Source organism: Aquarana catesbeiana, linkage group LG09, assembly GCF_042186555.1.
Source record: "Aquarana catesbeiana isolate 2022-GZ linkage group LG09, ASM4218655v1, whole genome shotgun sequence".
Lineage (NCBI taxonomy): Eukaryota > Metazoa > Chordata > Amphibia > Anura > Ranidae > Aquarana > Aquarana catesbeiana.
In genome coordinates this window covers 98,609,886-98,633,815 of record NC_133332.1, presented here as the reverse complement: position 1 = coordinate 98,633,815, position 23,930 = coordinate 98,609,886, and the positions used below count along the sequence as shown (strand labels likewise).

At 44.8% G+C, this 23,930-nt stretch overlaps 1 protein-coding gene across 4 annotated transcripts in view; it reads right to left on the bottom strand.

Moving 5' to 3' along the window:
* Positions 1-23,930, bottom strand: part of LOC141107952 (galectin-9-like) — a 124,756-nt gene that overhangs the window by 8,938 nt on the left and 91,888 nt on the right. For 3 of the 4 annotated variants that reach the window (XM_073599052.1, XM_073599050.1, XM_073599051.1), the window contains 4 exons: positions 15,392-15,418; positions 13,536-13,562; positions 2,574-2,612; positions 1,964-1,996 (listed from right to left, as the gene is read on the bottom strand). In XM_073599052.1, the coding sequence (XP_073455153.1) occupies positions 1,964-1,996; positions 2,574-2,612; positions 13,536-13,562; positions 15,392-15,418 (126 nt within the window). The remainder of the gene's footprint in view (positions 1-1,963; positions 1,997-2,573; positions 2,613-13,535; positions 13,563-15,391; positions 15,419-23,930) is intronic. The other variant, XM_073599049.1, reaches the window with a different exon arrangement.

The window sequence follows — 23,930 nt, the reverse complement described above, 5'->3', positions numbered from 1 at the left end:
CCTGCGCTGTAAGGTCAGTACTGTATTGCACTCACATGTAAAGAGGAATCTACAAGTGGTGATATTTCTTCAGTTAAGCCATCATCAGCATATCGTTTGTTCTACAGTCATTTTCTTTCCCTTTGTCTTTGTGGATTACAAATTACAACAATGTACTGCAGTTTAAACATCAGGCTAGTTGAAGATATCCGGAGTTAAAGGAACTTTCACCATCTTCTTCTTTTACTAAGCATTGTTACTCTACTCATAAGTCAAACTCTGAATTATAGCCTAGGGGGAGCCATTGAGTATAAGTTAGACTTTACACTGTGTTCCTGAATGTAAAGATTATATACTGCATGTTGGTCTGTGTGTTGAGGCCTCAGTGGGAAGGTATTTAATATATGTTTTGAAGATACTGAGTACCTATCCCTCTGTGCACCTGTTCACATATACTCCTTAGCCGTTTCTGGACCAGCCGCCTGCGGCAGGTTGGCTCCCCTGCGCAAAATCACGTTACTATACATGGTCTCGCGGGGTCTGGATAGCAGGCGCGCGCATGCCCCGGCTGCACAACGGGTGTGCCGAAACTCGTGGCCGAAGGTCGCGATGACCGACGGCCACGAACGATCGTGACCAGGAGACACAGAACAGGGACGAGTGTGTGTAAACACACACTTCCCTGTTCTGTTCTGACAGGAGTGACAGATCGTGTGTTCCTATTAGCTAGGAACCATGATCTGTCACTTCCTGTAGTTAGTCCCTCCCCCTTCAGTTAGAGTCACCTCCCAGAGAACATAGTTAACCCCTTCACCGCCACCTAGTTTTAACCCCTTCACTGCCAGTGACATTTTTACAATAATCAATGCATTTTTAATTGCACTGATCGCTGTATTAATGCCAATGGTTCCAAAAATGTGTCAAAATTGTCCGATGTGTCCGCCATAATGTCGCAGTCACAATACAAATCGCAGATCGCTGCCATTACTAGTAAAAAAAAAGAAAAAATAATAAAAATGCTATAAATCTATCCCCTATTTTGTAGACACTATAACTTTTGCGCAAACCAATCAATATACGCTTATTGCAATTGTTTTTTTACCAAAAATATGTAGAAGAATACTTATCGGCCTAAACTGAGGAAAAAATTTGTTTTTTTATATATTTTTGGGGGATATTTATTATAGCAAAAAGTAAAAATTAATGTGTTTTTTTTCAAAATTGTCGCTCTTTTTTGTTTATAGCGCAAAAAAATTAAAACCACAGAAGCGATCAAATACCACCAAAAGAAAGCTCTATTTGTGGGAAAAAAAGGACGTCAATTTTGTTTGGGTACAACGTCGCACGACCGCACAATTGTCAGTTAAAGCGACGCAGTGCCGAATTGCAAAAAGTGCTCTGGTCAGGAAAGGGGTCAATTCTTCCAGGGCCGAAGGTGTTAAGGTAACTACAAGGTTATAATTTCTGTATATGTGCATTAAGTGATAACGGTTGTCAATCATAACTTGTGTTTATTCATGCTCTTTATTGTGTTCCATTACTTATCTCAGTAAACTTAAAGAACAGAATTGTGTTGTGTATTATTATCAGGTTATTCCATTAACCATCTTGCTAGGTGTGCCAGAGGGGCTGGGATAGTTCTTTGGGGTTGAGAGGCAGAGTAACGGAATAAAAGCAGCTCCTTCGGGGGTGTGGCTAAATGTACTTATTGAATAAACATGTTCCATTTTCTACTCTTGGGTTGTTGGCCAATGCACAATTCTTGAGGATTTGATTGATAGTTGTTGTTAATATGTATTGCAACAGTCTAGAAGGATGCTCATTCAACAAGAAAGGAATAAATCTGTAGCATGTTATACTAGTGCATATTTAGTATGTGAAAGCTAATGTGATTGGTAGAAACGAGCAAAACCCAAACTATCACTGAGTTTGTTACACCACCCCTTTGTTCCCAAAATATGTACCAAGAATAACCTAAACATACCGGATTATGCACCATTGTGGGTCCTTTCTGCGGCTGGAATGATAAACAAAATAGATTATTATTGTCAAAGAATATATTTTTAAATGCTCAGGCTACTTATATGGATATGAAATGACTAATCGCGTGTACACACGACCGGACTTTTCGACCGGACTGGTCCGACGGAACGAATCCGTCGGACAATCCAACCCTGTGTGGGCTTCATCGGACCTTCAGTGGACCTTTTCTGTCGAAAATCAGACGGACTTTAGATTTGGAACATGTGTCAAATCTTTCCAACGGACTTGAGTCCGGTCGAAAAATCCGTTTGTATGCTAGTCCGACGGACAAAAAAGAACGCAAGGGCAGCTATTGGCTACTGGCTATGAACCTTATTCTAGTCCCTTCGTACGTCATCACGTTCAAAAGAACGGACTTTCGAACAGACTTTAGTCCGTTCGTGTGTGGGCAAGACCGGTCGTTCGAAAGTCCGTCGTAACTCCGTCGAAAAGACCGTCGGACCTTTGATCCTGAAAAGTCTGCTCGTTTGTACACGGCATTATAAAATTTTAGCTTTATTTGTCATTATAAGAAAATGCAGTCATGTTTTGCATACAACATAAAAGCTTACCTTGGCTGCCCCCATCACTGGAAAAGCCACACTTGGTGCCTGGAACAAACATAATTTATTATTATTATTATACAGGATTTATATAGCACCAACAGTTTGCGCTGCGCTTTACAATATAAAGGGAAACAATAGAGCAACAATACAATTCAATACAAGAGGGTTACTAGGGCCCTGCTCCTGCAAGCTTACAATCTAATAGGAAGGGGCTGGTGGAACAAAAGATAGTAACTGAGGGATGAACTGATGGGAGAAATTGAATATTCGGTTATTAGCTAAACCAGGATAGGCTTTCCTGAAGAGATGAGTTTTCAGGGATCGCCTAAAAGTGGACAAAGTAGGAGATAGCCAGACAGATTGGAGTAGTGAGTTCCAGAGGATAGGAGAGGCTCTGGAGAAGTCCTGAAGACAAGCATGGGAGGAGGAGACAAGGAAGCTAGAGAGCAGGAGGTCTTGAGAGGATGGTTTGGGTGATATTTGTAAAATCTTTATTTAGCAACATTTTAGTAGAAAACTACACACGTTATAAATATACAAAACAAAACACATAGAAAATGTGCCTCGACACAGGCCATTGTAAGTGGCTATTCTAAACTCACAGCAACAGCACAACCAGTGGTCAATAATCAATTCCCGGGATCAGGATGGTCCAGGGACGGCAGTCCAGTCAGAAATCAGCTACCACCCCGGAGGTGTTGAATGATCAGGAGGGCAAGGGGGGGCAACCCCCCTGGAGGCGGTCCGAGCAGAGGGGGGTCAAATGCCTCCATCAACCTCACCTGTCTCGCCAGTCTCGGAAAGGGCTCATCCCCCAGGCCCCCCACCCAACAGGAGGCAAATTTAAAAGCCCACCCCGGTATGACGGGGTTTCCTCCCCCCTGCCAACCACTGTCACCCTAAATCCGGGTAGTGCAACAAATGACATAAATGATTACAGCCTGATATCGAGGAGGCAATAGGTAGTTATGGAACCAAACAGAGTGGAAAAGAGAAAGAGAGGTAGAGGTATAAGATTAGAGAAGTAACAAAAAGGAGGGAACAGGAGGGTGGGAAAAAGGGAGGGAGAGAAGTGGAGCAAACCTTTTAGTCTGAAGAGGTCTTGTAGTTCTGCGCCGAGCGAGTTCCGCCAAGTACATGTCATCTTTATAGCAGGCAGGGGTGGAAAATGCCTTTCACTGGGCATTATTACCATTATCTAAACGAGATCTCAAGGATGGTTCTGCCAACTCCAGTAGAGCCAGGTCTAAGCTAGAGGATATTTGATCTGAGTCAGACATATAATCCTTCCGCGGTCCCCATATAGCTTCAAAACGTTCCGCTTTTCCCCTGCAGGTTGCTATCCAGTGCTCGGCCTCCCTAATATTGTTTACTTTTTTGATCCAATCTTCCCTGGAGGGGACCCTGGCTTGTTTCCAATAAATTGGGAGAAGAGCTCTAGCCGAATTTAAAAGGTGTGGTAGGGCACTTTTCTTGTATCTACTAATCGGTATCCTGGGGACATGCAGGAGGAAGTAGGCCGGAGACAGAGGGATATCTAAATCTAGAATTTCTCTTATTAGAGATTTATTATCTGTCCAATATGGCCTGATCAGAGGACACTCCCACCAAATGTGAAGGAGCGTACCTCTATGTCCACATTCCCTCCAGCATTGATCCGACACTGAGGGGTAGATACGAGCTAGATCAGCCGGTACTCTGTACCAGCGTGATAAAAGCTTGTAATTTGTTTCTTGCGTTTTGGATTCCATAGAGCTCGAGTAAGTGAGCTGGTAGAGGTGTGTTAGTTTGGGTGATATTTGGAGATAAGATTGGTGATGTAGCTTGGGACAGAGTTGTGTATGGCTTTGTATGTTATTGTTAGTGTTTTGAATTGTATTTGCTGGGCAATGGGAAGCCAGTGGAGGGATTGGCAGAGAGGGGAGGCAGACACTGCATGGTTGGTAAGTGGAGGAGTCTGGCAGCAGCATTCATGATAGACTAAAGAGGGGATAGCCTGCGGAGAGGTAGGCCAATGAGGAGGGAGTTACAATAGTCAAGGCGAGAGATAACAAGGGAGTGAATAAGTTGCTTAGTGTTTTCAACGGTTAAAGAGGGGCGTATTTTGGAGATGTTGCAGAGGTGAAGTCTGCAAGATTTGGACAGTGATTGGATTTGGGGCTGAAAGGACAGGTCAGAGTCTAAGAGTACACCTAGCACCCTGGCATGAGGGGAGGGACTGGTGATGGTATTATTAATCTTGATGAAGAAGTCAAAAGAGGGGACACGGGCAGGAGGGAATATTTTGAGCTCAGTTTTAGAAGGATTGAGTTTAAGGAAGTGGTGTGACATCCATGCTGATATGTCAGTTAGTAAGCTAGTAATGCGAGAGAAGACTGAAGGAGTGAAGTGAGGAGTAGAGAGATAGATTTGTGTGTCGTCAGCATAGAGATGGTACTGGAAGCCATGGGAGTTTATTAAGTGACCAAGGGAGGAGGTGTAGATAAATAAGAGGAGGGATCAGAGGAACAGAACCTTGGGGGGACCCCCTACAGAAAGAGGAAGTTGAGAGGAGGAGTGTTATAGATAACACTGAAGGCGTGATAGGAGGAGAACCAGGAGAGAGCAGAGTCTTGAAGGCCAAGAGTGTGGAGTTTTTTGGGGAGGATGGGGTGGTCAACAGTATCAAAGGCTGCAGAGAGGTCTAGTAATATGAGTATGGAGTAGTGGCCATTGGTTTTAGCAGTTAGTAAATCATTAGTGAGTTTTATTAGGGCAGTTGCAGTGGAGTGTAGTAAGCGAAAGCTGGACTGTAAGGGGTCAAGAAGGTTGTTGTCAGTGAGGTAGGAGCTCAGACGGGTTGTAGACTAAACGTTATAAATGTTTAGAGGTAAACGGGAGCAAGTCTTAAGTTGTTCAGGCTGGTGGGGTCCAGTGAGGGCCTTTTAAATATGGGGGTGATCAGCACATGTTTTAGAGGGGAGGGCAAGGTACCAGAGCACACTCGATGATGCAAGTGTGAAAAGAAGGGTTGTACATCGCAGGTATCATCCAAAATAAACTTTACTGGAGTCCACGCAGACATAACATAGTTCTGCCATGGTGTTCTATCTGAGCAGTCTCCAATGCATGGATAAGCACAGGATCTGGTGGAGGAGTTCTGTCATCCTCTCTGCTACCGACTGCTGACAGAGACAAGGGGGGTGCCACAGTATTGGGAGAGGTGTGACGCTCACATGAAATGGACTGGCAGGCTGGATTTGGCCTGCAGGCCTTGTGTTTGACACATGTGGCCTAGCAATGCTTTCTGTAGATTTATTGCAGTGCTTTAAAAAGGAAAAATCCTCTAACAGCAGCCTTTGTTGGAGGTGGAGGGGATAGCCAGCTATTCTGAGACTCTGTATGAGCAGTCCCAGTCCTTACAGCAACCTCTCACATTAATCTCCAAAACACATTCACACCTAGAATCCTAGACCGAAGTCCTGCTCACAATGTGCTGCCATCCACCCAGCTTCTATGTCACACTTCTCCATGAGGGAAAAGGACCTTCTCCAGACCAGCTTCCACAGGCAATGCCATATCCTTCAATCCAAGTTCCTCCAGGCCCTCATCCAAGCACATGCTGAGGCCCAACAATAACTCTTCAATATACAGGCCTCCTTCCAGGAGGCAGCAGCCCCAAGAAAATGACACTTTCTGAACAAGCTCCTCAAACATTTATCTTCTGGGTGCCCCCTCCCAGGGATTAGCTAAGGTCAGATAAATATTCATAACTCAGTGGCTGACATTGCTACTCTAGTTCTGGAAACTTCTTCCATAGGCAGATAGGAACAATTAGCCAGCTTAAGGAAACCTGGCCAGACCTAGAAATTGGATTGCTGCTTCACTTGGTACAGCAGAGCCAAAAACTTAATTTAGCCTGTCTAGGGCAGGGCACTACACTTACCTTTGAGAGATCTTTCACTTGTCTGGTCGGCAATTGGTTAAAATAACACTTTTTCACTAATGACAACGCCCTTTCATGGGTGAAACATGTTGAGTTTTGGGGTTGGGATTCTAACTTTTTAATGTGTTTTATATTATCAGAGGATGCAGGGTAAATTTGAAAAATAGTCTGGTGTGGGAGGTATTCATTATTATGACCAAAGAAGTTGAGTGTATGTGCTCAGCGTCATATCCAGAGGTTGTCTTTGGGAAATAGACGTATGAGTTCTGCCAGCATTGGTGCAGAGGTTGAAGGGGTGGGGGGATCAGCCTGTCAGTGCTAAGACCATACGCCGTGCACTGCATCAAATTGGTCTGCATGGCTGTCATCCCAGAAGGAAGCCTCTTCTAAAGATGATGCACAAGAAAGCCCACAAACAGTTTGTTGAAGACAAGCAGACTAAGGACATGGATTACTGGAACCACACCGTGTGGTCTGATGAGACCAAAATAAACTTATTTGGTTCAGATGGTGTCAAGCGTGTGTGGCGGCAACCAGGTGAGGAGTACAAAGACAAGTGTTTCTTGCCCATAGTCAAGCTTGGTGGTGGGAGTGTCATGGTCTGGGGCTGCATAAGTGCTGCCGGCACTGGGGAGCTACAGTTCATTGAGGGAACCATGAATGCCAACATGTATTGTGACATAGTGAAGCAGAGCATGATCCCCTTCCTTTGGAGACTGGGCCGCAGGGCAGTATTCCAACATGATAACGACCCAAACACAACTCCAAGACAACCACTGCCTTGCTAAAGAAGCTAAGGGTAAAGGTGATGGACTGGTCAAGCAAATCTCCAGACCTAAACCCTATTGAGCATCTGTGGGGCATCCTCAAACAGAAGGTGGAGAAGCGCAAGGTCTCTAACATCCACCAGCTCCATGCAGAGGCGGCTCTAGACTTTGTGAGGCCTTAGGCAAAACGTAGACATGAAGCCCCACTCACGTCCATAATGAGAAAAATGATTAAAAAAAAAATAACTGTATGTCCCCCCCACAGCGCTGCCGCCTTCCCTCCTCTTCTCTCCCGCTGACTTCTGTGGCAGATCTTCAAGAAAAGGGGCTGATAAATATGTCATTTACCAGCCCCTTCCTTTTCTAAATGAACATAGTGAGTGTGTGACTGTGTTTACTCTGCTTTGGTTTATGAATGGAGAGGATCCGTTGTCTCCTGTTCATTCATCTGCAGTGCAGCTGAGGCTGCAGAGAAAGGGGTTTGGGAATGTGTTTCCTCAGTCCCTTTTCTCTGTCTAAAAAGTGAGACTTCAGGGGTCTATTTAGACCCCTGATATCTCACCTAAGAAGCCAAAAAACTCTCACCAAAAAAACATTTTTTTTTTTTAATGTAAAATTATAATAAAACCATTTAAAAAAAGAAAAAAAATCAGACTAGAATTTCTAATCAGACTAAAAAGCCATGCCCAATATGTAGCATAATTGAGCCATGGTCACTATATGCCACAGGTCACCATCTCCCTAGTAGGGGCCCCAGTGCATTACTTTGCCCATGGTGATATTATTATGTCACTGTACAATGGTGTGTAGGAGAGAAATGTGGAGGGTTTGACAGTGGGTAGTATGTACATTATAAGGGTGCGTAATGTATGGTGGTAGGTAGTATGTACATGAGAGGGGTGCGGAGTGTATGGCGGTGGGTAGTATGACATGAGAGGGGTGCGGAGTGTATGGCAGGGGGTAGTATGACATGAGAGGGTTGCGGGGTGTATGGCAGGGGGTAGTATGACATGAGATGGGTGTGGGGTGTATGGTGGGGGGTAGTATGACATGAGAGGGGTGCGGGGTGTATGGTGGGGGTAGTATGCATATGAGAGGGGTGCACATGGTAGAAAAGTGGTATATGGTGTCAATGAGCCCTGATTTATTGGTACATCACTGAAGAGGCCACCTTGCAGTGGCATGCATAGAGCAACTGAAGTTGCACAGCACCAGAACTAGCCTCCCAGCCTGCTGCAAACACTGCTCTCATGCCTCCTCCCACATCTCAAGTCCCTGCACAAAGCCTGACAGCTCACCTCCCTCCACACGGCAGAACAAACTCCTCTCCTGCATGTGCGTGCATTGCATCCCTCCTGGGTTCAGCAGTGGCTGGCAGCTCCGCCTCCACCTCTATAATCTGTCTGCAGGAGGCGCTGCCTGGAGGACACAGTGGGGGTGCTGGAGAGAGCCGAGAGTGGCAGAGGGAAGAAGCTTCTGGTCGGCGCAGCACTGATATAGCAACGCTACGGCTGCATACTAGGAGCGACCCTCGCTCATCCATCCGGCCCGCTCAGTGGGGACACTGACAGGGTCACAGGGGGACATTCCATCCTACACACACTTCAGGCAAATTAGGCGGCCACGAGGCCCCTGGGAGAGCGGGGCCCAAGGCGACCAACTAATTTGCACAATTAGATAGCCACCTCTGGCTCCGTGATGTCATCGTGGATGAGTGTAAAAGGACTCCAGTGGCAACCTGTGAAGCTCTAGTGAACTCCATGCCCAAGAGGGTTAAGGCATTGCTGGAAAATAATGGTGGCCACACAAAATATTGACACTTTGGGCCCAATTTGGACATTTTCACTTAGGGGTGTACTAACTTTTATTGCCAGCAGTTTAGACATTAATGGCTGTGTGTTGAGTTATTTTGAGGGTTACAGACAATTTACACTGTTATACAAGCTGTACGCTCACTACTTTACATTGTAGCAAAGTGTCATTTCTATAGTGTTGTTACATAAAAAGATACAATAAAATATTTACAAAAATGTGAGGGGTGTACTGACTTTTGTGACATACTGTATGTATGAATGATAGGCAGCACTGATTGGCAGCATTATTGACACTGATTGGCAGCACTGTTCAGCTTGCATGCTCTGAGGGTTTCATGCTGGGACCTGTAGTGCTTCAATTTCGGGGGGTCACATCTCCCAAAAGTGAGGGGCTACAAGTCCAAGCACGAACCCCTCCTCTTTGTATGGGTCTCTGGCAGTGGCGGTTGGTGCACAAACGAACTGAAAATTTCTGAAACAAAAACATCAATTGCAGCCACTGTGCCCATCATATGCAGACTCTGTATCCAGCAAAAGCAGCCAACTATGCCCAGCAAAAGCAGTCAACTGTGCCCAGCCAACTGTGCCCAGACAATTGTAGTCTCTGTACCCATAATATGCAGCCACTGTGCCCCGCAAATGCAGCCATCTGTGCTCCATAATATGCCACCACTGTGCCCCCCCACCTGCCCGCTGTCTGCCTGGCACTTACCCCATTGTGGTGATGGGTCAGGCGGCGAGTTGTGGGACGTGTAGTGCCATGGATGCAGGACTCCTCCGTGCGTGTCTTCTTCCTGTTCTGTATGGCGCCAATGGGATCGTCTCTACCTTCAGCCAATCAGGTGCCCGGTATTACATCTGGGCCTCCTGATTGGCTGAGAGGCAGTCCTGTGTTAGCAAAGCAAATATTCATTTGTTTTGCTAACACACCTGGGTGCACTGCAAGCGCAATGGTTTGCGCTCGCAGTGCACCTTTTTTGAAGCCTATTAGAGCCTATGGCTCTATTCAGGTGCTTCAAAAACACCCCCCCTGCTGTAATTCAGACTGGATGGGGGTTGGCTACAGCGGCCATGGATAGATTCATGCAATGCATGAATCTATCCATAGTACACAGAGGGGGTGGCTGGAGAGAGGGGGCAGTGCCCGAGCGCCCCTAATGGACACACCGTCACTGGTCTCTGGCTCTGCAGTGCCCCGCTCCCTCATGACACTATACACATGGTTCCAGCCTCATCTCAGAGTTTTCAAAGTTCCCTTCCCTCAGAGCATGCCGGAGAAGATCATGGAGGAGGTGGGTGCAAAGCACTAGGTGCAGTCGCAGAGTGGCGGAGAAGGAAGTTAAATCCTCCTCCACTGCGAATGCTGGGACCTCGGCCTCCCTCTGCATTAGAATAGCAATGAGACCTCTAGATAATTAACTATAGCATAAAGAATTGGGGGTACCATCATCCAAATATCAATGATAATTACAATTCTCACCTTACTCACAACTAGGTAACGGTCGCTTTAGGGTAAGCTCTGCTGGGGCGGTGGGCATCAGCTTTGTCCTTTTTCCTTCCTTTGGCAGACATGTTATCCTCTGGGTGGTGGGCGGTACTGGGGAGTGCTCCTTTGATCCGCGGCTCGCGACTCTCGTGCGAATGCGCGCGTGCATTGTGGGGGATCTGACCCGGTGACATCACATGCCGATGTCAGTCGGCGTTTTGTCAGACGCCGGGTTGGGGACTATATCTAGCAGGCTTTGCGGTAGATGGTCGCCCAGGGGGGATACTGTCGGAGGCTGGCACTCAGGTGAGCAAGGAAGCTCCACGATTTGTTAAGCTTGTCCATGTGTGGAGGTCAATCTTTCATTGCTTTATTGTATTTCGTTTGTTGGTGATATCTCCAGCTGATGTAGCTATCTTTGTAAGTATTTTTCCCTAGTCACCTAACGGGGGTTATTTTTATTCATCCTAGGTCTATACCCCACTCCAGCCTCCTTTTGGTTGCCCTCTCTCCCCTGATATTAGACACAGAATTTCTGGCTTTAAAGGTTAGTTATCCATACTATATTTTTATCTGTTTGCTCTTTTTCTTTTGTATTTAATTATATGGATATATGGTAAGCAATTGTATCTTTTCATTCCCCCAATTATTTGTTTTTCTTTGTGCACATATGTATTATCTATTGGTGATTAACATTTACACTCTATTAATCTATCTGTAGATCTTATTCTTTGTTCCTCCTGAAGAAGCGGTTTAGAGCCACAAAACATGTAGAGGATGTTCGTGATTGGAGGCATATTACAGCTCCTATGTTCCTTGATGGAGTATATGGAGTACCAATGTAATGTGAACTTTGTATGGTTTTATCTATACTTGTAGTTTTTGTCATAATTTGTATCTGGATACTTTACTTTACTATGTTTAAACTATGTATCAATAAAATTATATATATATATTTTTTACTTGTTGTGTAATATTTTCATGGTACAGAGATAGTCCATTGTTTTTCCCCCCCCTTCTTTCCCCTTCCTTGCTTTGGTGACTTTTCGTGGGGAATATTCTCCTTGCACTTAATTATCACTCCCTCTGCATTAGGGACGTGATGTGACGTCACTGGTTGCTAGACGCCAGGCGGTGCCGCCCTAACAACCAGTCGGTAGTAGAGCCAGCTGTGGAGCAAGCTACAGGTCTCGGCCGCCTCTGGGGTGGCCTTTTTTGGGGCATTAAATCAGAGGCCCAGTCTGCCCATGTTCTCTGCAGTCCTCGGCAAGAGGACTACTCTCTAGTGACCCTTCTGCCTGGGGGAAGTGCTGCCCCCCTGTAAAATGTTGCCCAAGGCAAACGCCTTGTGATACGCCCCTGGACCCAATGCCAACATGGGGCAAACAGACACAAAGTGTGGGAAAGTTACTAGGATTTAACGCAGTTGGCCAACTTAAACATGTATTTTAATATGTGTGAACTAAAAATCCCTGTTTTTCATTGCAAAGTTTGCTAGAAAGGGTATACAGCAGTGTTCAGAGGGTTCGTCCAGAACTGGTAGTGTTAACATGTGGTCACACCTCTTTAGCACCTGATAGAGTATATACATGTAGAAGCTATTGGGATTTGAGCACAGTAGAACAGGCACCCTCCTGTGCCTATTGTAAAGATTGGGGTGATTAAACTCAAGTGGTGCATGCAATTTCAAGAAGTTGTGCCAGTCCAGAACTGCATTTTTAAGGGCATAGCAGCCCACTTTTATTTAAAGAAACTTCACAAAAGAAAGCAATTTCCCACGCAGGGGTTCCAATATTACTATAACTTGCACAATACTTCAGCCTCCTGGCTTTCTCACTTGCCACATGGCTGCTTCAGGCCTCAAGCCTAGGCCTTTGGTCTGCTCCTTAGACCAATACAGGGGTTTCCTTCAGTCAAGCTCTCTCATAGCTTACTCACAATCAGCTCGTTGCTGCTCTGTCGTGAACTACATCTGCCTCCTGCAGACATGCATGGTCTGGTTGCCCCATGCAGTCTCTGAATCCTAGAGAGGTTGGGGGGAGTCCTGACTCTCATGCACAGACCTCCTGTCTGTTGGGTGGAGCCCTGAGCTCTATCCCCAGGTCTAATATGAACCCAGCCCACACCTGTGCAATCAGCATGCCTGCCTCTCCAAAAATCTCTCTTAAACTGCTAAAATAAACACTGGCACGTGCTGGCATCTCTACACTATATTCTTCACTCATTTCCGCTGATGACCAGCTGAAATCCCAGGAAGTTTCAGGTATCAGACTGGTCATCAATGGAAATGAGTGACAATTCCATTGGCCTTCAATACTGAGCACCCTACCTGAGCAGGTAAATGTCAGATCTGAAAGCCTTTAAAAGAAGGCCAGTGACTTGCAAAAATCAAAATTCTGGGAAAGTTGATTCTTGAAGAACTTTTTCAAGTAGAACCAGTGTCAATGCAGTGGTAAAGAGCAAAGGTAGTAAGTACAGGCACTAATCGGTGCTTACTGTACTGTAAGGGGTGGGTTTGGTCTTTTTTTTTTTTTTTTTATCAACCTGTTTTTCAATAGACTCCACTCCACTTTTTTTAGACCCTTTTTAACACTTCTGGGACTTGAGGGTGACAGATCTTACTAACACAGCTCTGTGGGGATCTATAGCTGTTGTCTTTAAATCATATTGTATCATGAATATAATTACAGGGTGTATAAGCAGGGAAGAAGTTTGGGGATATGGGAGATGTAGGGCAGCTAGAGGTCAGTAAAGAAAGGTTCAAGAGGAGGGGGAGGGATGGAAGGGAGGATGGGGGAGGGGGGAGGAAAATTATTTTTGTAATATGTGATGTTAATGGTGAGAATTGTATCTCGGTTTTTGAATATTTTGATATAAAGAAAATAAATAAAGCAATGAAAAAAAATAAATAAAATGAATATGATTACAGTTATCCATTGCTCTTTTTTTCTTAGCAGTAAAGCTTTTCAGACTTACCAGGGGTGCTCCATACATTGGCTGAGCCTAAAACAGGAAGAATAATACAATCAGTCAATATTAAGATGGGGGGGGGGGTATTATAATGAATCAGGTTTACATTATCTTAGCAAGCAAGTTAGTTGTTTTTATTAAGCACCATGATTCAAAGGCAACACAGCTTGGTTATGCTTTATATACTATATTGTCTGTTCACATATCATGCAACCAGTGAATTCATCTTTACATTGCCACACATGGCAGCTCATGTTATTTATTAAATAGGATTACAGTGGGGAAAATAAATATTTAATCCCCTGCAGATTTTGTAAGTTTGCCCACTTACAAAGAAATCAAGGGTCTATAATTTTTTTATCATGGGTGTATTTTAAATGATAGAGACAGAATATCAATCAGAAATCCAGAAAAAACACGATACAAATGTTATAAATTGAGTTGCAGTTCAGTGAGTAAAATAATTTGATCTCCTACCAACCAACAATAATTCTGGCTCCCACAGATTCGCTACAATATGTGCTCAAGTGGTATACAGATTAGTCCTGTCAATTTAAGAAGGTGCTCCTAATGACAACTCATTATGTTTATAAAAGACACCTGTCCACAATCGCTTTCTTCCATTCAAACCTCAACATCATGGGCAAGACCAAAGAGCTGTCAAAAGGATGTCAGAGACAAGATTGTAGACCTGCACAAGGCTGGAATGGGCTACAAGACCATCAGCAAGAAGCTTGAGACAACTGTTTGAGTGATTATTTGCAAATGGAAGAAATAACCATCAATCGCTCTCGATCTAGAGCTCCATGCAAAATTTCGCCTCATGGGGTAAGAATGTTCATGAGAAAAGTGAGGGATCAGCCCAGAACTACACAAGAGGAGCTTGTGAATGATCTCAAGGCAGTTGGAACCACAGTCACCAAACAAACCATTGGTAACACAATATGCCGCCATGGATTGAAATCCTGCAGCACCCGCAAGGTCCACCTCCTCAAGAAGGCACATGTACAGGCCCGTCTGAAGTTTGTCAATTAACATCTAAATGATTCAGTGGAGGGTTGAGAGAAAGTGCTGTGGTCAGATGAGACCAAAATGAAGCTTTTGGCATTAACTCAACTCGCCGTGTTTGAAGGAAGAAAAATGCTGATTATGACCCTAAGAACACCATCCCTACAGTCAAGCGCGGGGCCGTTTCTCTGCTAAAGGTACAGGACAACTTTGCCGTATTGAGGCACCAATGAATTGGGCCATATACTGTAAAATCTTGGATGAGAACCTTCTTTCCTCAGCCAGAACACTGAAGATGGATCGTGGATGGGTCTTTAAGCATGACATAGACCCGAAACATACCGCCATGGCAACAAAGGAGTGGCTCAAGAAGAAGTGCATTGAGCTCTTGCAGTGGCCTGAGCAGGTAAATGTCAGTTCTGAAAGCCATCAAAAGAAGGCCGTGACTTGCAAAAATCAAAAGTCTGGGAAAGTTGATTTTTGAAGAACTTTTTCAAGTAGAACCAGTGTCAAATTGCTGGATAGAGCATAGGCAGTAAGTACAGGCACTAGTGGGTGCTTACTGTACTGTAGGGGGTGGGTTTGGACTTTTTTTTTTTCGTTTGTTTGTTTTATCAGCCTGTTTTTCAATAGACTCCACTCCACTTAGCTTTTTTTGGACCCTTTTTAACACTTCTGAGCCTTGAGGGTGACAGATCTTACTAACACAGCTCCGTGGGGATCTATAGCTGTTGTTTTTAAATCATATTGTATCATGAATATGATTACAGTTATCCATTGCTCTTTTTTTCTTTATTGTAATTTATATTCCTGTTCATATTCCATTTTTTGTCAGTAAAGCTTTGCAGACTTACCATGGATGCTCCAAACACTGACTGAGCCTATACGAGGAAGAATAATACAGTTAGTCAATATTAAGAGGGGGGGGGGGGGTATTATAATGAATCAGGTTTGCATTATCTTAGCAAGCAAGTTAGTTGTTTTTATTAAGCACCATGATTCAAAGGCAACACGGCTTGGTTATGCTTCATATACTATATTGTCTGTTCACATATCATGCCACCAGTGAATTAATCTTTACATTGCAACACATGGCAGCTCATGTTATTTATTAAATAGGTTGTGTAAACATATTATAAAAGACTGCTATAATAGTTTACCATTACAGTGGGGAAAATAAATATTTAATCCCCTGCAGATTTTGTAAGTTTGCCCACTTACAAAGAAATGAAGGGTCTATAATTTTTATCATAGGTGTATTTTAAATGATAGAGACAGAATATCAACCAAAAATCCAGAAAAAACACATGATACAAATGTTATAAATTGAGTTGCAGTTCATTGAGTAAAATAAGTATTTGATCCCCTACCAACCAACAATATCTCTGGCTCCCACAGACTGGCTACAGTATGTGCTCAAGTGGTACACAGATTAGTCCTGTCAATTTAAGAAGGTGCTCCTAATGACAACTCTGTATGTGTATTTTAGACACCTGTCCACAGAATCTCTTTTTTCCATTCAAACCTCAATATCATGGGCAAGACCAAAGAGCTGTCAAAGGATGTTCTTAGACAAGATTTTAGATCTGCACAAGGCTAGGATGGGCTACAAGACCATCATCAAGAAGCTTGAGACTACTGTTTGAGCGATTATTTGCAAATGGAAGAAATAACCTACAATCGCCTCGATCTAGAGCTCCATGCAAAATTTCACCTCATGGGGTAAGAATGATCATGAGAAAAGTAGGGGATCAGCCCAGAACTACACAAGAGGAGCTTGTGAATGATCTCAAGGCAGTTGGGACCACAGTGACCAAACAAACCATTGGTAACACAATACGCCGCCATGGATTGAAATCCTGCAGCACCCGCAAGGTCCACCTCCTCAACAAGGCACATGACCAGGCCCATCTGAAGTTTGCCAATGAACATCTAAATGATTCAGAGGAGGACTGGAAGAAAGTGCTGTGGTCAGATGAGACCAAAATTTAGCTCTTTGGCATTAACTCTACTCGCCGTGTTTGAAGGAAGAAAAATGCTGAATATGACTCTAAGAACCCCATCCCTACAGTCAAGCACAGGGTGGAAACATTTGTGCTTTGGGGCCTTTTCTCTGCTAAAGGTACAGGCTAACTTTGCCATATTGAGGCAAAAATGAACGCCATGTACTGTAAAATCTTGGATGAGAACCTTCTTCCCTAAACCAGAACACTGAAGATGGGTCGTGAATGGGTCTTCCAGCATGACAATGACCAGAAATATACTGTCAAGGCAACAAAGGAGTGGCTCAAGAAGAAGCACATTAAGGTCTTGGAGTGGCCTAGCCAGTCTCCAGACCTTAATCCTATAGAAAATGTAAAGAGGGAGCTGAAACTTCGAGTTGCCAAGTGACAGCCAAGAAACCTTAAGGATTTCGATAAGATCTGTAAAGAAGAGTGGACCAAAATCCCTCCTGATATGTGTGCAAACCTGGTCACCAACTACAAGAAACGTCTTACCACTGTGCTTGCCAACAAGGGTTTCTCCACCAAGTACTAAGCCATGTTTTGCTTGAGAATCAAATACTTATTTTACCCACCGAACTGCAACTCAATTTATAACATCTGTATCATGTGTTTTTTCAGATTTTTTGGTTGATATTCTCTATCATTTAAAATACACCTATGATAAAAATGATAGATCCTTTATTTCTTTGTAAGTAGGCAAACTTATAAAATCTGCAGGGGATCAAATCATTATTTTCCCCTCTGTATATCTTCTTATCCTAATCTTCTTGTAGGCGCAGTTGCATTCTAACATGATGAAGCGATGACAAAGGTTAGGCTGTATTTAGACACTACAATCCTTGGAGAGAAGTGAGTAACACAACAGGCAGTACTGAACTACTCTCAGAGCTGATAACATGAAGCCTCCCATTCTCTGCAAAGATCTCAGCCTGTCCAATTCAAAAAATGTATTTTATTCTTTCTGAAAATCTTGTCATCTGATAATAACATCATTTGCTACACTGTTATCAGCTACATTGTTCTACATAAGCCTGCCCATCTACATTATAGACAAAAGAATAGGGGGAGGTTCCAGTAATCATTTAATGTTTGTCACCCTGATACGAAAGGGTGCATGAGCGTTGTCATGCTAGGACAGGAAGTGTGTTACTAGCAGAATCCCCAGGTGAAAAAAAAAAAAAAAAGCCTAAAAATTTAAAAAACAAATGCATCTAAGGTCTGCTAATTTTGGGCTTAGATATACTTTAAACTTTATATTTAGCCTGCCCTTGTTCCTTCAAATAATGCTCAGTATATCCTATAATGTATGTATTAAAATATCAATAAGTTGAGAAAACAGTAAGCATGTGTACCGCACCACCACATATAAGTCCAGGTTTATCAGTCAAAACCTAATTGCAAAAGCATCAAGAAAAAAGTATTATGTTCCAGTACAATACAAGTAATCTCTATCCATGCAAGCACCCTTCTTGTCTGTTTAAAGTGCTAGCAGTGAGGGAGGGATAAGCACTATTCTTGCCTGTTTAAAGTGCCAGCAGTGAGGGTTAATAGCTTAAAGTGTACCTGTTATTTTGTAACAAACAATATGCAGAGCCATAGTGTATGGAGCTTAGATATTGTTCAGATTTTTTTCACTCAATAAGAATTTGGTGTATGTTGGAAGAATGATGTTAACTTATTCCTATAGCATTATGTTTCACCATCATTACAGCCGAGCCCAACTCTTCCCATGGGCATTGAAGCAGACTGCTCTGTAGAAGAGTAAGGTGTCTCTTACCAGTGATGTTCAAAGATGCCGATGGAAAATAAGCATACCTGGGAACTTACCAGAATTGACCCAGCAATGCCGGAAATTATGCTTCGACTACCGGAATATTACCGAAATCATTACACCTCCGTAATCCTTATTCCAGAGATATAAACAAAATGCAGCATTGCATAATGTCATTTTATGAGTTACATCCGCTGCGTCCGGCATACACCCGCTGCCTGAAGAGAAGGGGGGGGTAAGGAAGAACTGTGAGGAAACAAAGTGATCAGGGCAGGAACAAACTGCCCCCAGGGTGGAAGAATATATGGAGCTGCCGGCCAGTGGTGGATGGTGCTCAAACGGCACAAACTAACCCCCCCCGCTCACGCATAGGAGACAGACGGTGGCGATTCCCTGCGAATGTGTCACCATGTGAATGTGAATGATGCCTTATCTTATGGAGGCAGGGGGAAGGAAGAGCCACGGCCGCTCTGACCGATTCTCCCAGTGAGCACACAGGGAGACATTCTCCTCCCGGCCGCACAGGAACAGGAAGTGTGTCCTGAGACATGATTGTAACAATGGTATCAATAACTGTAAGCACAAAGGACGGTGTAACTAAAACACTGCCCGTCTTGTTTGACTGTAACAGCTCTTCCAGATGTCTCCCCGCTGTCCGTGACGTCAATTCCTTGTGTTCCATGCCGGTTGTCTTCCTGGTAGCCACAGGATGCGCTTAGAAGCCACCCTTTTTTGAAGCCTATTAGAGACTCAGGCTCTAATCACGTGCTTAAAAAAAAACAAAACCATATTGGAATCCTAGTTTTCCAGCGCCCCGCATGTAGATTAGTGAGCCGGACGCATGGATGGTGGGTCGACGCCCCTGCGCCCCTAATGGACGGGCTGCCACTGCTGCTGACCCAGACTTTTCTGACATACAGTGTGGATGCAGTGTACATAGACTAAGTACATTACCCAACCCATACCCCTGCACTATGTATGTTACTCATAGTAACTCATGTTACGCATAGTGCAGGGGTGTGAGGTGGGTAAAGTACAAAAACATTAGGTTTTGGGTCCCATGATGAGCGGCTGCCAGCTGGTGGTATTTTTTTTGGGGGGGGGTGGCAAACAGTCACCACCCCACCCCCCAGCATCTCTAACCCCCCCCCCCTCCGCCTGCTCACTGTCTTAACCCATGCAGGTGGAGGGCATCAGGCAGTGGCTCCTATGTCCTTTCCTCCACAGCTGCGGTCGTGCGACTCCTCCTCTCCTCTTACGCGTCCAATAGGATCGCCTGTCCTTTCAGTCAATCGGGTGACGGGTCTCACGACCCACTTCCTGTTTGGCTGGGAGGAGGATCAGTGTTAAAATAGCGAATATTCTTTCACTATTGTAACACACCTGGGTGGGCTCTGTTTGTATTCTCTGCACCCCGAGCCCACCCTATTTTGAAGTCTGTTAGAGCCTCTGGCTCCAATCGGTGCTTCAAAATAAACACTCCCCCCCCATTGGAATCCATGCATCCGACATCCGGAAAGGGGCCGGACGCATGGATGGGGGGGCGGTGCCCGCATGCCCTTTATGGATGGGTCGCCTCTGGCAGCTGCCCTGCTGCTTAGTGAACACAGAAGGCTGTGTACTTGGCATGAGCACCATTTAGAGAGTGATTTTCATATTGAGGATGCATTTTCTCAATGCATTCAAATCATTACACTCAAAACAATGTGAAACCGTACTAATGGATAAAAATAAGTAAAAAGCTGCTAGCACACCCTTAGATACCCATAGCTACAATATCAACATCAAAACAATGCTATGCTAATTATAAAATACGTGAATAAATGCACCACTACATAGTCAAACAGTAAAGCATAAACCAATAAATATACATAAATCATCCACAGTAAATGTAGAATAATTCTGCGTACACACGGTCGGACTTTCCGGCATACTTGTTCCGGCGGACCAGAGTCCACCGGACAATCCGACCATGTGTAGGCTCCGGCGTACTTTTTTTTCCCAAAAGTCCGCCGTACCTAGATTTGAAACATGCTTTAAATCTTAGTCCGCCGGATACGAAGCAAGGACAGGGAACTGCATATCGCGCTCGATGCAATAAGAAAAACAAATTTTCCTATTGCGGCTAGTGCGGGGCATCCCAGGCCCTTAGGTCTGGCATGGATTTTAGGGGAACCCCCTACGCCGAAAAATCGGCGTGGGGTCCCCCCCAAAATCCATACCAAACCCCGATCCGAGCACGCAGCCTGGCCGGTCAGGAAAGGGGGTGGGGACAAGCGAGCGCCCCCCCCTCCTGAACCATACCAGGCCGCATGCCCTCAACATGGGGGGTGGGTGCTTTGGGGGAGGGGGGGCTCAAAGCACCTTGTCCCTATGTTGATGAGGACAAGGGCCTCTTCCCAACAACCCTGGCCGTTGGTTGTCGGGTCTGCGGGCGGGGGGCTTATCGGAACCTGGGAGCCCCCTATAATAAGAGGGCCCCCACATCCCGGCCCCCCCACCCTATGGGAATGAGTATGGGGTACATGGTACCCCTACCCATTCACCTAGGGAAAAAATGTCTATAATAAAACACACTACACAGGTTTTTGAAGTAATTTATTAGACAGCTCGGGGTCTTCTTCCGACTTCGGGGGTACCTCCGGTTTCTCTTCTCCCGGCGTCCGGTTGGTTCTTCTCCGCTCTCTCTGTCCTCTTCTCCCGGTGTTCTAGTTCTTCGGCCGGCTCCTCCGCTGTCTTCATGCCGCACTCTTGCCAGCGGAGAGCCTGACTTCTGGCCTCTGGGCTTCTTCTCTCTTCTCTTCTTCCCATGTTGACATGACAGTCTCTCTGGCTGGAATGGTCTCTGAGAGCTCCGATGTGACTTATATAGGAGGAGACCCCGCCCCCTTATGCCGTCACAGTCCCTGGGCATGCTGGGACTGTGACGTTTTAGGGGGCATGGTCACCGGGTGATTTCGGCATAGGGGGTTCACCTTAAAATCCATGCCAGACCTAAGGGCCTGAGATGCCCCACGACGGGGCTCGCAAGGTGTCAATCTCGCCGATAAAAGCGGCGAGATTCACTTCCTTTTCTAGTCCCGTCGTACCCGAGTCACGTTCAAAATGAACGGACTTGTCCGTGTGTGGGCAAGTCCGTTCATTCTGAAAGTCCGCCGTAACTCCGGCGAAAGTCCGTCGGAAAGATGGGCGGACCTAGCCTGCCGGAAAGTCCGGTCGTGTGTAGGCAAGTCCGTCCGTTAAAAAGTCCGGCGGTAGTCCGCTGGAAAGTCCGGCGGAAAGACCGTCGGACCAAGTCTGCTGAAAAGTCCGCTCGTGTGTATGCGGCATAAGGCTCAGTTCACGGCAAAGTCGTATGACTTTGCCTGCGACTTTGCCCTGCAACTTCCTTCGGACTTGATCCAACTTGGATGCTATTTAGGAGCCTGTACAAGGGCTGAAATCGCACCCAAGTCAGAAGCAAAGTAGTGCAGGAACTTTTTCTAATGTTGGAGCGACTTGTGTAGCATCAGTTAAGACGGCTCTCATAGGGAGACATAGAATTTGACATGTCATGTGACTTGGGGTCTCATAAGTCGGATCCCATGTCGCAGCAATGTGAAGCGAGCCTAAACCATAAATTAAAATAAAAGTATTAATGTCAATACTGTATAAAACAATGTCCTCGGTGAGCTGCAAATCTTGTGAACTGTCAAAGTTGTGTGAAAGTGGGGACCAAAGATGGTGAAAAAAACTCCAAGTATCAGAAAACACCAGATACGTCCACCTCCACCAAGTGCTACACACAGAGGCTTACCATAGCGCTTAAAATTATCAGACTCCAACAGTAAGTCAGAGGTATTGCCACTTCCACCACCAGAATTATGTCACCTCCAATTCAAAGAAGTATACATGGGAAGACAAGAGTCCCAGACGCTCCGTATTGTGTAAAATCACTTGTAAAGTTTATTAAAATCAGTATTATCTACTCACACGCACCGGAGAACGGCTCTTGTGATGTCATCACGTATCGGAGAATGAGGAAGCGGTTCGCTCATTACCCCGGGACTATATTACTTCTACCCCACTGTTTTGTTTTATTTATAGGAGTAGGTATTACTGATTTTAATAAACTTTACAAGTGGTTTTACACTATGTGGAGCATCTGGCTTTCTTTTGTATTCCTATAAAAAAAAAAAATTTAAATCAGAGGTGATGTACTGTATACTGTGAATGGAAGTGGCGATACTACTGGCTTACTGCTGGAGTCTGATAGTCTCAAGCGCTATGTGGCTTCTCCTATTAGAGAGGCGTATCTTTGCGGTAAGCCTCTGTGTGTGCCACTTGGTTGAGGTAGAGGTGGAAGTATCTCGTGTTTTCTGATACATGCAGGCGCTTTTTCACAATCTTTGGTGCCCACTTTCACACAAGTTTGACAGTTCACGACAAGATCTGCATGTCACAGAGGACATTGATTTATACAGTGTGGACATTATTCCTTTTTTTTAAATTCGCTTATTGTACATGCAAATCATTCTCTGATTGGGCAAGGCAGAGAGGTGGGACAGTGACATCACAATCTCCACTTCGTCCAATCAGAGAATGCTTTACATTTTGCATTCATTGAGAAAATGTGTTCTTAAAGTGGTTGTAAAGCTTCGTGTTTTTTCACCTTAATGCATCCTATGCATTAAGGTGAAAAAACACCCCCCGAGCCCCCGTTTTACTTACCTGAGCCCCGAATCTCCGTGTGCGCAATCCCGTGTTGCTTTCCCCCAGCTCCTGTGGGCTCTTCATTGGATGATTTATATGATTGATAGCAGCGCAGCCATTGGCTCCTGCTGCTGTCAATCAAATCAATGACGCGGCGTGCCGGGGGGCGGGGCCGAGTGATACACTTGGTGGCTATGGCCACCGACTGTATCACACGGGAGCACGCCCACAAGCTAACCCCCTTGGGAGATCGGTTCCCAGAGGGGGGTTAGCTCTTGCAGGGAGGAGCCGAGACAGCCGCCGAGGGACCCCAGAAGACGAGGATCGGGGCCACTCTGTGCAAAACGAACTGCAAAGTGGAGGTAAGTATGACATGTTTGTTATTTAAATAAAAACAAAAAAACTAACCTATACAACCCCTTTGATGAATACAAATCATTCTCTGAACGGAGCCTGTGTTCACCCTGTGCAGCAGGGAAGCCACTTGGCACAGAGCCCAGAAGCTAATGGAGATCACTGTAGTAGTGGGGACTACTACAGTGATTTCCACCTTCCACAGGGATTGCCCAGACAATGTAAGTATTCAAAAATATGCATACCTGGAATTCAGCTTTAAATGCATATACAATCTTATGGAAAAATGTTTGTTATATGTATGTTATATGATATATATATATATGTTATATGTATATATGAGATATACATATATGTTATATGTATATATGAGAGTACATATACAGTATCTCACAAAAATGAGTACACCCCTCACATTTTTGTATATATTTTATTATACCTTTTCATGTGACAACACTGAAGAAATGACACTTTGCTACAATGTAAAGTAGTGAGTGTACAGCTTGTATAACAGTGTAAATTTGCTGTCCTCTCAAAATAACTCAACACACAGCCATTAATGTCTAAACC